A 15,017-nucleotide genomic window follows, 5' to 3' on the forward strand; every position below is an offset into this window, starting at 1 on the left:
TTTCTTATACAGTTATACTCTCTCGTTTAGCCCTACTCTCTATTTCGGCCGTACCCCTCTAGTGGCATGGGGTGTCACGCATTGCTAACTAACGTAATCGGTGGCAATTCAATCTTTTTCCTACAGTAGTTATCATTCGTCCATTTCCAATAGGTGAGCAGCCCCTAGCGGACGCTGAGTGGGCCATAGCGGATGCAGGTCCCGAGGTTTACTTTAGAAAAAAACAGTTTCGCGGTTCAGTACAAAAATCAATCAGTAGGCCGGGATACACGTTCTTTATCGGCAAAACTATTTTGACAAGTATAATAAGGCTGAATTCCCCAATCCCTAACACTTTGGCACTATCATTGCCTACATCGGCTTTCCCTCAGTACGTGTATTGGAAGCCAGGCAAATCGGCAATGACGAGCTCTCCACGAGCTACCCTCCGGTTCAAGATGTAGAATCGGATAGATAACAGGATTACTAGCACGATAATCAGCACCGATAACCCAACACTTGTAAGAATACCGGGCTGATATGTCGGCGCATCCTGAGACCGGTAAACCAACGATCCTGTCATGCCTCCTGATGCACCGAGGCCGACAAAAATGGCAGTGGAAATGGCTCGTTTCCATTGACCACGAACGTTATTTGCCTATAAACCCAAGTAAGATGTCTGAGCTCAATGCTCACTTGCGATAATGGATTCACTTACCTGATATGCCATCGCGGCTGGCACGTTCGAGTTGGCTCCCATTGTAGTCAAGAAAGCGCCGACAAGACGTGATGCATTGCCCTTTGTGAACCCCTGGTCATTCATGAGCTTGCTTCTCTTTCCAGTATCAGGCTAGAACTAACCATTAAAGGAAGGCCGATGATAGTGAGTAGTGAATTGAAAATCAAAATTGGCCCTCGAATGTGGTATCGGTCGCCAACCCACGATGTTGCATACATCAGGATACCAGCGGCAGCATACGGGGGCGCAAAGAGACATAGCGATGCGCCCATTGAAAAGCCCATTCCTTCGTTGTAGATGATGGGCAGAAAATATGATATGGCGTATGCCGTCGTCGTAGTCGAGAAATATATTAATCCAAATCCCCAGATATTAATGTCAAGCCCGGCACTCAGGTACTTCTTTATGTTGAATGGCTCAACAGTAACGTCCGCTCGATCTCTGGTGATGCGTCGGATAATGAAGTCGTACTCGTCGCCCGACAGGAACTTCCGCTTGCTGGTTCTCATACGGTCTGGGAAATCGATTAAGATGAAGTAGCCGATGGTTGCCACGACGCATGTGAGAAGCCCTTGGATAATATAAATCCATCGCCAAGCACTGAGGCCACCGAGGCCGTGCTGTGTGATGTCAGTGTTGATCTCGGGGATGCAAAAGCTGATTGCTTACCATAAACGTGATGCCATAAGATAGAATACCGGTAAAGGCCGAAGCCACGCACCCCAACAGGTAGAAAATAGCGTAACGCTTCTGGATATCATACCTTGTGTACCAAGTGGAGATCAGGTATACCGAAGCCGGGAAGAAGCCTGCCTCGAGCGCTCCAATGATGATGCGGATTCCGACCATCTGTGTCCATTTTTGCACAAAACCGGCAGAGAGCTGGAGAACTTAATTAGTCGGCGGCATTGCTTGTTATAATTCCGAGAAGACCATACCATAACAGCCCCCCAAATAAAACAAACCCCGGAAAGATAGCGGGTCGGTCCGATTTTACGCGCAAGAATGGGGCCAAATATCTGGAGGCAAATGTAAGGTGGAAAGAACACGACTGCAATTGTGCCCTAAAATATTGTCAGTCACTATCATTCCCTTAAAACCACCACCGGAACTGACATATTGTGTGCCATGGAGATGGAGCTCCTTTTGCATCCCAGCCACCGAGGCAGTTCCCAAGTTTCCACGGTCGATGAGTGCAACGGTGTGAAGAAATCCAAGCATCACAACCAAACGCACATCGATGCGGCGAATAATCTTGCGCTGTTCATGGTAGGAATATACCGGATCATCGTCGATGTTCTCCAGCATCGGCTTCTGGGATTCAACAGTCTCCATTCTGGTCTCTGATATCTTTTCATCATCCACATTTGCCATGTTGAGCGAAAACGAATTGATCACAGAGCACTTGGCATTTATGAAGGAGGTAGAATAATTATGGTGGTCGATATTGGTAGATATATGAACTCGTCCACCCTGTAACGGGCCAAGATGGTGCAAGACCATGTATTTATGTTGTAATATACAATCACACCAGTGAAGACGGGTCTGGAAGGGAGCTCAACATGCAATTTGTGGGGTAATTCCTCAGCTTCCCCGGCTTTACAACTCTTGGCTCCTTTATGTCCAATCTTATTGGACAAATGTCAAAAGCATCCCCCGCGGAGGCGTCGTGGTCAATTCGGCCCATCGGCGTTAAGCGGTGCCCACGAACACCAGTGTTCACTCCTATCGCCGACTTGCCTAAACGTTTTCCGAATGACTATCTATTTCCGAGGTTCTAGCTTTCATGTCCTGCCTGAATGAAAATGTGTTTGGTTTATTTGATTTTTTTTCTCTTTCGTATTCTTTAATGGAATTGTTGGAATTACGTCATGCGGATGGGAAGAAAGGTCTTTCAGCCAGATCAACTGTACAGCATATCGCTACAACAATAGTAAAAGGACAGAAAGAGAAAGATGGCAGCTGATTTTAAGTTCATGAAAAGATTTAAATGATGTTATCTCGCGATCAAATAATAATGTAGTGGTTGATTTCTACGGAGACTTCACCTGCAACCTCATACACATGCTTTGGCAAAAGCGCACCAACGCATTAATTAGCCTCAAAGAGGCCAGATATTTCGGGGAAATTAGTGGATCCTTATCAAACTCCAAAAGAGCGACGCGTGACACGCGTTTCGAGGAGTAGGCTTAACACCGAAAGCCGACAGCACCTCCTCGTCTATCTTTATGTACAGTAGACTCCTGAGGGTATTTAGAAGCTGCACGATTCCCCGGATTAGCAACTTGCAACAGCATCTTCAGAATTCATACGACATTCTGATACTCTCACGGCTTCATTTCGCAAAGCAAAACTGCAAAGCAATCGAATCGGCTAAACCCTCACGATGCAACCTACGGCACGCCAGCACTCCTCGGGGTCACTCGAGCAGTTCAACCCGGTGATGGTGACTCCAGTTATCGGAAATGAATTTACCAAAGGAACATGCAATATTGTCGACGACATTCTGCGCACCCCGGACGCCGAGAAGCGTATTCGCGACCTGGCAATCATGAGTATGGCAGCATAAAAAGCCTCGGTAATATTCTGACTGACATTTCATTGATTAAGTCGCCGAAAGGGGTGTCGTGTTCTTCCGCGCTCAAGACAACCTCACGAACGACCTCCAAAAGGAACTCATCCTCCGCATGGGTGAGCTAACAGGCCGTCCCTCCACACACGGCCTTCATATCCACCCCGTGACAAACGATGCCCGCGAATTTGGCGACCCTGATCCGGCTATTAGCACTATCGACTCGGAGGGACGCAAGAAGCTATACAAGGGGTCCAACTACACGAAGATGGCAGCTGTCTGGCATAGTGATATTTCTTTCGAGCCAGCTCCCGCGGACTATTCGTCGTTGCGGTTGACACAGCTCCCTAAGACTGGAGGCGATACTCTTTGGGCCTCTGGATACGAGGTTTATGACCGAATTAGCAAGCCGTATCAGAAGTTCCTGGAGACTCTGACTGCAACCCATGATGGTGATGGATTCCGGAAAATGGCCCAGTCCGGCAAGTTCCAGCTGTATGACAAGGAGAGAGGGTCGCCCAAGAATATCGGTGGAGACCTTTATGCGATTCATCCGGTATGTTGCCGCACAAAGTACCACCGCCATCAATGGTCGCTCATCAAGATTTTAGGTTGTTCGAACCAACCCGATTACTGGATGGAAATCGATTTTCCCTATTGGTAAATACCAAAGAGTCCAAATAGCGTGATGCTGTATGCTAACTCAGCGGGTTAAACAGGCTCGTTTCCTACTCAAATTAACGGCCTGAATCGCCGAGAGAGCGCAAACATGCTCGCTTGGTTCCACGATCTCATTACATACGGACATGATCTCCAGGTCCGCCTCAAGTGGAACAGCCCGAACGATATCGGTATGTCTTTTTACCCCAAAAATTGAAAGTCGATACTGATCAGTGCCAGCTATTTGGGACAACCGCAGTGTTTTCCACACCGCGACCGGAGATCATGATGGGTTCGGCCCACGCAGTGGTAACCGAGCCGTGGGTGTTGGTGAGGTGCCATACTTTGATCCTGCGAGCAAGTCCCGTCGGGAAGACTTGGGCATCGTGGACGACCTGGCCCCCTGCCATCTGTAGAAGATTTAGGCCTTGGTCAGATTGTACATAACATCTCAGGGGGAATCACCATGACCCTGGGATAGTGCACCTGCTATTTCAAGTTTCCATGTTTAGATTTGGTTCAAATGATAAATATTCATATAAACTTTTGTCGTTGAAGAGAGAACTCTTGTTGAAATGTTAGAAAATATAACCAAGGTCTCCACTCGAAGTCATCTAAAACGGGAGTCGCTTTTGCGTCATGAAATCAAAAATCTTTTGCCTCCAATGAGGAAATCCTTTCAGTCGAGAAAGCTGCATGATCATTTGTAGTATAGAGTGAAGTCCATCTTGAGTCGGTTCAGAGAAAAGACTCAATTGGAGGATACGGTCGAGAATCTCAGAAGGGAGGCATTAATTATTTCTTCTGTCTAGTGACCGTTCGAATTCCAGCCATATTGCTCACGGGTCCCCGGACAGCCGCAACTTTGCTGTGAAAATCGCTATGTATATGGTTCAAGATCCCATTGTATTGCTTTCTTTCGAGCTTGCCTGTAGTCTTTGACCATCTGGCTATATTTAGTGACTTGAGCTGCTCGTGTTGTGCTAGGGATCTCGTGCCATCGACGACGCCTACTCGGAACCCGGGTACCCTAATCCATATTTAGTTAGGCTACACCGAATAAGGTTCTCGCCAAGAACGGGGCGGGTTTGGAGTGCCGAAATCCGCATTCCGGCTACTGAGGGCCTTTACCTCGTGTTCGATCCGTATTCGCGCGGGAGCCATGAATATTCTCTTTTACCTCAACATCCTTTTCGGCCCTTCTATACCGTCTTGATGGACCCGGAGTTAAGAATACGGAAGCGCATTCCAAAATCCTGCACCCGCTGTCACCGCCGCAAACAGAAATGCGTTGGGTACCCCACTTGCTCCAACTGTGCATCCTCCGGCCAACCTTGCTCACGGTCCGTGAGCGCCCCTTCATGGCACCATGGTATGTCTAAAGGTGCATTAGTGCGTCGAATCGAAGACCTGGAAGCTCGGCTGGCTGCAGCGATAGAAGGAAATGCATCCAATGCGGTGCATAAACCCGAGCAGGCCTCGGGAGTGTCGGGAAATCCCTTGTCGCGCCGCTCAGACATGAAGAAGCGTCGTCTGGGCGACGGAGTCCGCTTTTTGAGCCTATGCCATGATGAGATCGGAGAACCCGCTTACCTCGGGCCATCTTCTGGTCTCTCAATGGCGGAGAATGTTAGTCGAATGGTTCACAACGCGATCGGAATGAAGCTGTTGCCTATCAATGAGAGTATTCAGCAGCCCGATGGGCCATTACCAAACGCCGTTAAATCCAAAATTGTTCCTCCAGATGATGCAACCGGAACACAAATTCTCGATGCATATTTCAATAACATGCATATGCGACTCCCATTTCTGGATCGGACCGAGATTTTTGAGTTACATTCCAAACGGTATCAGATCACTGAAGTCACCCCAGAAGCGCAGTTTGCTCGATTTAAATTATTCATGATCTACGCGATCGGAGCTACAATATGCCAAATAACAGAAACGTATGACTCGACAGCTCCTAATGATTATCTGATCGCCGCATTGGAGTTCGACCCGACACTCAGAGAGTCAATCTCCGTTGCCAGTATAGAGGCAACGATGCTGCTTGTTCTGTACAATCTTCGATCGAATTCAAATTCGAGTATTTGGTATATGATTGGATCGGCAATGAGAACCTGCGTGGACTTTGGATTCCACAGAGAATCTTATTATCGAAGAATGGACCCTCATGAAGCGGACTCACGACGCCGGCTCTTTTGGAGTGTTTATCTCATGGAGAGGTACACAGCATCATCCTTAGGAAGGCCTTTTAGTATCGCCGAGGAGGAAATTGATGTGGAACTTCCACCAAATATAGATGATTCGATGAACAGTGATGATTTGATTGACCGGATGTTCAATTATCACAGTCGAGGAAAGCCACACAAAGCAAGGCTTGGAAGATTCATAGCCTTGATTCGGCTGCAACGGATAGTCTCTCGAATCCACACACGCATCTACCGTGTCGACAAGCATATCTCCGCTCTACGTCCAGAGGTTGGTCCTCTCATGTCTTCTTTACAGGAATTCAAAGAGACTTTACCACCCCTTGACTTGCAGGAAGGGGACTTCGTCCATATGCACTGGCACAACTCTGTCCGCATACTTATACAGCCCTTCCTGAGTATCCTGCATCCGCAAGACAAACTTATAAGTACTTGCCTCTTTGCCTCGGGGCAGATGTGCCAGTTTTTCAAGCAGATGCGCCAAAGAGACTCGTCTGGCTACTCATTTCTACTCGTGAATTCAATCTTCATGGCTGGTCTCACGATGTGGTAAGTGGTATATCTTTGTTCTTTGGGGGCACTCCTTTAACACAAAAAGCAGTTTTTGCGTATTTCGATCTCCCGGCCTTTGGACTCCAACTATCTCAAATGATCTCCGTGCCTGCTCCTCGGCACTATTTGTCATGGCTGAGCGTAACCAAAAATTGAAAAATTACCGGGACGGACTCGAAACCATCATAAATCGAGCGATGGATTTCGTTCAACAAGCCTCTGACGCACAGAAATCAAACCAAGGTGGCATCCATACAGAGGAGGTAACTGGATTCGCGCAGCCGTCAGAAACCACACAGAGCCTCGAAATACAGCTTCACCAACCCAATGCAGTTGATGCTTGTGGCCTAGACACTGAGGCATTCAACTTTCCCGACGACGATCTTTTTCAGCATCTTCGAGATCTTCCGTTCAATTTGCAAGATAGTCTGTCTCGAGACAATGTGGACGTCCTGCATTCGCTTGATGATATCTTCTCCGATGACTTTTGGGTTGCTGATGCTTTTAATACACCCACGTTAGATGGGTTCGAGTAGCGATCTTGAAAAAACTCTGCAAAAAGTTACGAACGGCCCCTTCTTTTCTTTCCAATATATACGCAAATCAGGCAAAGTTGGCAGAAGATGCATTGTAAACAACATATGTAACGCATATTCTCTGCACTCAGATTTTGGCCACCCCTTACTTACTGAGCGGGTCAAAATTGGTTCTATCGCAAACCGAGGGGTGTATGGGGGAACGAGAATGGACGTGACGGGTGCTAGTGCGGAACTAACTTACTTGGCTCTCGGTGGTCCTCCGTCTTTGCGGGCCGTAACACTGGCGAAAAGCATCAATGTCCAGCGTTCATAATACTCTCAGCGCCAACGCTTTTCTTGAAAAGCCAGAAAGAGGTGGGCCGTAACTTTTGAAAAATCTGCAGCTCCACATGGAAATCCCTACCAGCGCAATGAGAAAGCGGAGGCTTCGTCAGTCGTGGTCAAGTCAATACTGCTAAACGCCGAAAGCCGAAATGGGGGGGGGGGGGGGGGTTCGATATCTGTCGGTTCGATCGGCGTTAAGGTCCCGAAGTCCTGGTGAACCACGAAAAGCAGTTTTGCCAAGAACGGCAGCTCCAGAGCGATATTTTGGTCACTGCATTTGCCGACATGCCGGTAACTTAGATGGTACCGTGTAATAATCTCCAAATGGCCTTTCGCTTGAAAATTTAAAGGATCGATAGTGAGACTGGAGGTTAAAATATAAAAAGGAACCAAGTTAGGCAGACAAGAAGGCGAGTAGGCATCATAAAACTGCAGACATGATTGATTCCCGTACGTACAAGTAGGCACCGTGGTAGCCATAATGAAATCCACCGCCACCAAACAATGTCTTCGATAAGTGGTGTTATGGGGCTATGTAACGGCCAAGCCTTTCCTCAGGTAAGAAGCAGATTTACCTATTCATCGTATGCTTGAACATCTCTTACTCTCACTTGTTGGTTGCTCCTATCCTTTGCCCATGTCCAGCTGGATCCAAAATTCCTATCCGAATTGTCAGCTCAGTGAGCAAGCTGCGTTATGGTTGAGCGCGTTACTGCTCATATTTGTCTTACTTCCAACTTTATTCATTCTTCTGATTGTCGTGTTTGGGACAATATTATTTGTTCTTACGTTCCGAAGTCCACACGCAGACAAATAGAGCAGTGAGAGCAACACGGAAAGAATTTCAATTTCCAGAATGCTACTATGAGGTATGAGAATATTCATAAAAGTAACATTGTATTTAATGGGATATTAACATAAGACTTGAAGGACATTGCGTTGTTTTTGGTTTTACAAGATTTAAAATTGATGGAGAAAGATACATACCTCGGAGTCTAGGGCGTCGCACGTTGCAGAATGTTCTCCAGGATCGTGACTTTGAGTGGTTGTTTATAGCTTAAAAACAATTGTCAGGGATTATTGCTCACGTTGTTATCTCAACGCGTTCTGCAAGCTTCTCTGGCGGCAGCAGACCTCCTATCGTTTATTGATTACTCTAAATTGTACAGAGTCTATTGGTGTCCTCTATCATTATTACGTACTGGCATGTAGATCCTGCAGTATCAATTCCGTCATATGGGTACCCCTGGTGAGATACAATGACCGATTTTACCGGACCTTCTAGAAGGAAAGTGGGACGGCTGGCGATGTTTTTTTTTGGTCTAGAATGTTACACTTTGATTTCCAACACAGAGTCGAGGGCATCGCTCGGCTCTCAAGGTGCCGTATGCCAAGCTTAACAGACGCCTTGTTGCCCATGGTTAGGCAGAAAAATGTACTAATTACTCCGCCACCTTCCAAGACCTTGCACCCAGTTGGACTTTTCAGCAGGGGTTTATTGGCCCGGGAATTTCCTGCTATGGTGAAAGGACGTGTTTACACCTCAAAGGACTTTCTGAACGAAACATGGATAATTTGCTTCCACAAAAGCTCTCAAAGTACGCCATAAATTACCTTTGAAACATTCGCGGTTTTTACAAACAGTGTGGCCTTGCTTGCTGTTCACTTTGTCGGACTTATGTTTTGATGCTGGGCTCAAAATGCTAATGAAGTTGCTTTTTTATAGGCAGCTGGAACAGGACGATGCAGACTACTACACAGTATATCTTGGTCGCGCTCCCTCTCCAAAGCTCAGTCAACGATTTCGTCTCAAATCTAAATTGATACTGCAGGCCCAGGGGGTCTTGGATCATCATCGAATCATTGACACCCTGGAACTCTGGCAACGAAGTATTTTCCATCTTCAAACACCACGAAGTATCTGGTCAAAGCTGAAAGACGGCACCAAAAACGTCTACATAGTCCAGAACCAACCTTTATCGACAGGTGAACACGATGCAGCACACCAAGATGATTGCGTGATAGCGATCGTACAACAGGGAGTCCCAATGAACCCTGCATTGGACATCAGCCGGATGCGTTTTAGTGGAGGCGAAGAGGCAGAGCTGTATTTTTCGATCGATGGTCAGCATCAATGCGTGTGGAAAAATTTGAAAGGAGATTTTCTCATCCTGAAGTCGTCCAGGCAAGTTGGAGAGAAAAAGGACAAATCTTGGTTGATTGACTCGGTGGATGGCAAACAAACAACAAAATTGGCATATGTAGAGAGAGACAGAATTTTGTTCTGTCGGGACAAGGGAATCCTACAAGAAGGGGCTCGGTTTGATATCTGTTTGATCTTTGCCTTGTTGATTGCAATAGAAACAACTTGATGCCGGCAATCTGAAATGAGACGACATGAACGTTGAATTTAAACAGAAATTGCCTTCCAATTCCAGAGTTGATTAGAAACTAGAAGTCGCAGTACTGTAATTCTCGGTCTGGGTCTGGCTCGTAGCGATATGCAGGGTTGACTTATTAGATATACAGCTAGCCAGACAGACAGAATGCCCTAAGTTGAAGGAACGGAGTGAAAGGGGTTATTAACTTGAGGCCTGCGCAGCGCTGACTTTAACGCTGCTTACAACACAGCCAACTTTCACGCCAAGCGTCCCGCGCATTAGTAACTAATAATCTGATAAATGGGACGTTTGAATGGCATCCACAGTAGCCGTTTTCGGCGCCTGATTTACCGTCACATAGCATTGTAGTGTAATCTATAGAGGGACCAAGCACAATATACTAGGAGGGATATATCATCTTATTCTCTTATTTCTTCAAGCCTTTTTACACATAATGTTATGAGGCCGCTATTCACGGTGGTAAGGTGGTCAAAATAAACAGGCAGACAAACCACTTACAATATATCTAAATCACAACGCCGCCAGCCATGAATGACGATGGAAAGTCACAAATGAGTCATCTTGTGTATCCCATACTGATATGCAATTGAAACAGAAAAACCCCGGCGCCATGTAATGAACAAAAGCCAAATGATTATATCCATGGACCGAGATGGTATTCACCATCCACCTCCGATCTTTCCAGCAAGCTCGACGACATTGGCCGTCCCGTTCGTCGGAGCCTGCTCTTTGCCAACGTCGCTTTCAACCTTGCGGTATGTTGTATACACCAGCTTGTCGAGCGAGATTCCCATGAACTCCGACCAGCGGGCCAATCCCTGGTGGATCAGAGCCTCTTTGTCCGCGATGGAGAGTTGAGAATGAGGGCTTGTTTCGTTCTCCGAGTCGGATTCCATCGAGAAGTACGCCTCGTCCACGCGTGCAAGCCAGGCGCGCTGCTCGTGGGGTGAGGGCTTGGTTGAAGTTCCAGGAGCATCTGCCATCTGAACATCCTCCGAAGAATTGATAGCCTCTCTGGCATCCTCAACCCGAATTTGTCCGCCGCCGTTGGTGCAGCCGCCTGGGCAAGCCATGACTTCAACATAGGCGAAATCTGAACCTGACGTTCCAGAGACTGTGTTTCGAGACATGGGCTGACGTCGCCCAGCAGCCACAGGCTTTGCACCGGGCATTCTGGATGCGCGAGCAGGCTTCAACTTCCGAACAAGGTTCTGGATGTTACGGAAGCCGTAGTATCGAGCCGCTTTCATGATGGGCTGACCCTCTGGGGATGTGAGCACGTACTCAACTACATCAGCGTTACGCCCGCGATTCGTAACAAGCTGGCTTCCCGGGTGACGAGCTTGGAAGGTGTTGAGCACATGGTGTAAGTAGCCCCCGGATGTACCTGTTTCCAGGGACTGTTGAGCAGGAGACCGTTTGAATGAGATGAAAGAATCGAGAGACTTTTCTGGGAAAGGCGGGATATAGCCTGATGGAAGCGGCTGCAGAGGGATGTTCGGCAGTGAGAAGCCTCGAGCAGCGGCTAGCGAAAGGAGTTCCCGAGTTGTGATCACACAATCCACGTCACGAACGGGTTCAGAGCCCCCGTGGAACTCCCCTTGTTGCCATGAAGCGTCGGTGAGCTCCTCTCGGCTGGCCTCAAGCTTCTTGTCGAAACATGGCATGAGAGCCAAGTGCCAGATGCGAGAAGCTGGGACTCCAAGAGATTTGCTCAGGACGGTTTTGAGGAATGTTCCAGACAGAGCCTGCGGGGACTTGAGGCGAGATAGATGCGGAAGCACAAAGGGATGGGTCTTTTCAGCATAGCAGATCCACCCAGGGCAAGCAGAAGATAGGATCGGTCGCTTGGGAAGGGCATTCTCAGCACCAGATGGGCTGTTTCCAGCGGGATCCGAGCCGAACGACTCCGAGACTTCATCAGCAGTGAGAACTAGAACGGCTTCCCGCATGACATTTGTATCCACGACCCACGTAAAGCCACTGCCATGTTTTCCGCCGCCTCGCAGCCCCTGCGGGCCACATAGGAACTGATCGATCATGTACCCCGCTTCTTTCTCCGAGATGCCATAGGTTGCCGCCAAGCTCGCTCTGACCTGTGGGCTCACACTTGCAACAAATATCCTGCCCTCTCCAGTTTGTTCGGGATTCGCTGTCGTTCTTCCATGGTGTTCGTGTGGCAAAGGAATCTCGGGATGGGCATCGAGAGTGTTTAGGACCTCGGTATGGGACTGCAAAGAGATCAAGACGGCTTCTGCCGATGTCACGCAGCCTGAACAAGCAAGGCAGTCTGTCAAGGAAATCTGCGCCGGTGGAAGATTCTCGGGCTCGACCTTTTCCTCCGTTGTTACTTCGTAGGGGTTCTAAGATTGAAATTAGTCCAAAGTTCGGTGACTGACCGCAAGCCACTAAAAACTGACCTCTGCATCTTTTGCGCTTTTCTGTGAAAGCGATTCCACGGGCTTAATGCACGCGACCCCCGGTGAAATGAAGTCGTTTAAATCGTCTGCCGACAAGATCGCGCTCATGGTGGCGGGACACCGCTTCGGGTCTTTTCAAGTGGGAGTCCCACGCCAGGGTAAGACTCGAGCAGAACAGAGTCAGGAAGACCACGCGCTTTCTGCAAAGGGCAAGGGTAGAGTAGGGGTTAACTCAAAAAGACTTGAGACGAGAAAGAGAAGGTATCATATGGTAAGAACCAACGGGCGTTGCGGCTTTGTCATCGCGTGGCGACATCGGCCCCGATAAGAACTCACCGCCCTGGCCTCCAATCGCTTACTGTGATTGGTTGTTTTGATCTATTCAGGCACGCCCCTAAGCTTGTTTGTTTTTTTCTTCATTGATGCATTAAAGAGGTTAGAGCAAGAGAAATGAGTGTTGGAGTGCATTTTCAGCATGCAGGCTTGACTATAACAAATTTCTCTATGGTGGCATCATAACACCATAAACAGCCCCAGAACACGCAGAGGGTGGAGCATCTGCCTTTGAGATTCGAGATTATTCGAACCCTAGAGCCAGATTTGTGTGGCCGCAGAAAATAACGATAGACTAGGCTGCACGTAGTTTATGTACAGTGACGCAGCAAATGTTGTAACAAAATCCTAGACCGATATATTTACACGGCTAATGGTCGAACAGTCAGAGCCCCTAATCTCCAATTGCTCTCTTAGTCTAATTCTAATGTGGTGTATACCACTCCTGAGACCGAGACGATTCGCAAGTCGCCGGAAAAGAATTGCTCAAATTCCTTCTCGGGGATGAAGCGACACAAATAAAGATCACCGAGTTAGTTCTCGAGGTCTGAAATAAGCAGCAAATATCTCAGTACAACCCACTCTTCACCGACCCATATCTGTTTTTCAATTACATGTGATTGCCATTAGGAAATAAAGGGCTCTAAGTGTCCACTTTATGGACCTTTCTTCCGTGCTCGAAGATAATTGGAGCTGATGCCGACCCCATCAGGTCATTCCGACGATCTGTGGGGCTGTGGGTTCTAAGTATACGAGGCTGAGTGCGACAGTCAATGATCATGATCCATGCTCCCCGCACATAGCACATACGTGACAATTTTAAATACTAGGGAAATGTTAAAGCGGATATTCCAGATTCTTGTAATCCTAGTGCCAAAGGCCCTTCATGATACCCGGTCCATCATGGGTTGGGCTTTCACCTCACTACATTCCCACGTTCTCGCTTGTTTCACGAGAACTAGAAGTTAGATTACTGACCATCTTGTATGATGTCTATTTCAGTTCAAACAGAGTGTGACAGCGTTAAAATAATCACTTCGAGTTGAAGGAATTGGCTCCGGACGCAGGCGGACTGGTACAGAACATGTCAAATCGGACAGGGATCGCCACAATCAACACTAGCCTCGCTGGCGTGGATTATTTTTGCCTCTAGTTGCCCCAATGTTTCATAATGACAACCTGAACATTCTCGAGGTAACCATTCCCCTCCACTCTGGAAGCATATAGAGATGATACAGGTCAATAGTAAATTTACACACGATCGCAGCTAGCGGCTCTAAAGCTGACTTGCATCAACATGTAGCTGTCTAGGCATTGATTTCCTTACCCTCGTATTCGGTTCAGGGGCGCGCGGCTCGAAAGACTCCACAATCATAATGGGTTGGACTAAGCGTGGCAGAAAAAGCTTATTTTATTTTGGTGGCTCCGGCACGAGATAATATGGGGCTGTGGACAAATAGTGCCTCCTGCCCTGTCGAGATCGCCATTGCCCGGCAAGTACATGAAGCTTATCTGGATCGATGTAACCCTGGGGCTTGTCGGGCACCGCAAATAAAGTTTGCGAATCGTGTAATCCTTGAATGGCCCCTGTTCGAGGAATACTGCTAGCACCGAAGATGCATTTCTCCGGTAGTGGGACTCATTTCTCCGGCAGTGGGGACTCATTCCCACTGTGAAACCTGATAGTATTTTTTGCTGGCATTCGAGAAGGTTGTTCCTGCATCTAGCCCTACACAAGAAAAGCAAACATAATGACATGACAGCGGCTATGTCCGTCCTGAGGCCTTTGTAAAGCGGGATCTGGATTTTGTCCTCAGAATTCCATAAGAGTCCCTTCTTCACCGTGCACAGTTCTCCCACGTTTGATCTGTCCAAACAATTGCCACGCAGACAAGACAACTTTGCGCCCTGTTCCCCAGTTTCCAAGCTTCTATGCCGCGTGGGGCTGATCAGAGTGGGTACTGGCCTTTACGACCGCTCCAGCCGTTTTATTCCACTTTTCGTGGCAAGCTTCGTGTAAATCTCTTTTATTTACCATTTGAAGAAGATTGTGGCGTAAAGTACAGCAAACATTTATTGTTCTAGCTTTGCGATGTTACGGAGTTGTTTGCTCAATCATGGGCTTCGAGTTGCGTAGTGACCATTTCTGGTAGGAGAGAGCCTATTCTGAAACGACAGGGATGGGAGGCTGCTCCGAAACGCGGTATGTATATAAGAGCCTCCTACAGTGAAGTGGCCCGTCTGAAATACTAACTTACGTATTCCCCTTTTACCTAATATCTTTTGA

The 15,017-nt window shown here is 47.7% G+C and overlaps 4 protein-coding genes across 4 annotated transcripts; 2 read left to right on the plus strand and 2 right to left on the minus strand.

The window, feature by feature from the left end:
- Nucleotides 1-367: 367 nt before the first annotated feature.
- Nucleotides 368-2,092, minus strand: N7498_009808 (MFS general substrate transporter; the record flags this gene model as incomplete). The annotated part of the gene is made up of 6 exons (XM_058456864.1): nt 368-637; nt 698-790; nt 841-1,338; nt 1,388-1,600; nt 1,684-1,782; nt 1,835-2,092. 6 exons carry the CDS (start codon nt 2,090-2,092, stop codon nt 368-370), a joined length of 1,431 nt encoding a protein of 476 aa, XP_058303763.1.
- Nucleotides 2,093-3,104: 1,012 nt separating this feature from the next.
- On the plus strand, nt 3,105-4,366 carry N7498_009809 (TauD/TfdA dioxygenase family protein; the record flags this gene model as incomplete). Its single annotated transcript, XM_058456865.1, has 5 exons — nt 3,105-3,273; nt 3,329-3,846; nt 3,902-3,950; nt 4,010-4,141; nt 4,191-4,366. 5 exons carry the CDS (start codon nt 3,105-3,107, stop codon nt 4,364-4,366), a joined length of 1,044 nt encoding a protein of 347 aa, XP_058303764.1.
- Nucleotides 4,367-5,236: 870 nt separating this feature from the next.
- On the plus strand, nt 5,237-7,248 carry N7498_009810 (fungal specific transcription factor domain-containing protein; the record flags this gene model as incomplete). Its single annotated transcript, XM_058456866.1, has 3 exons — nt 5,237-5,297; nt 5,344-6,709; nt 6,762-7,248. The coding sequence occupies 3 exons, from the start codon at nt 5,237-5,239 to the stop codon at nt 7,246-7,248; spliced, it is 1,914 nt and encodes a 637-aa protein (XP_058303765.1).
- A 3,388-nt stretch (nt 7,249-10,636) lies between these two features.
- Nucleotides 10,637-12,505, minus strand: nar1 (iron-sulfur cluster assembly protein NAR1; the record flags this gene model as incomplete). The annotated part of the gene is made up of 2 exons (XM_058456867.1): nt 10,637-12,340; nt 12,398-12,505. 2 exons carry the CDS (start codon nt 12,503-12,505, stop codon nt 10,637-10,639), a joined length of 1,812 nt encoding a protein of 603 aa, XP_058303766.1.
- Nucleotides 12,506-15,017: the final 2,512 nt, after the last annotated feature.

The sequence above is a fragment of the Penicillium cinerascens genome (genome assembly GCF_028974065.1).
Source record: "Penicillium cinerascens strain IBT 15544 chromosome Unknown scaffold_4_segment0_segment1, whole genome shotgun sequence".
NCBI classification, from domain to species: Eukaryota; Fungi; Ascomycota; class Eurotiomycetes; order Eurotiales; family Aspergillaceae; genus Penicillium; species Penicillium cinerascens.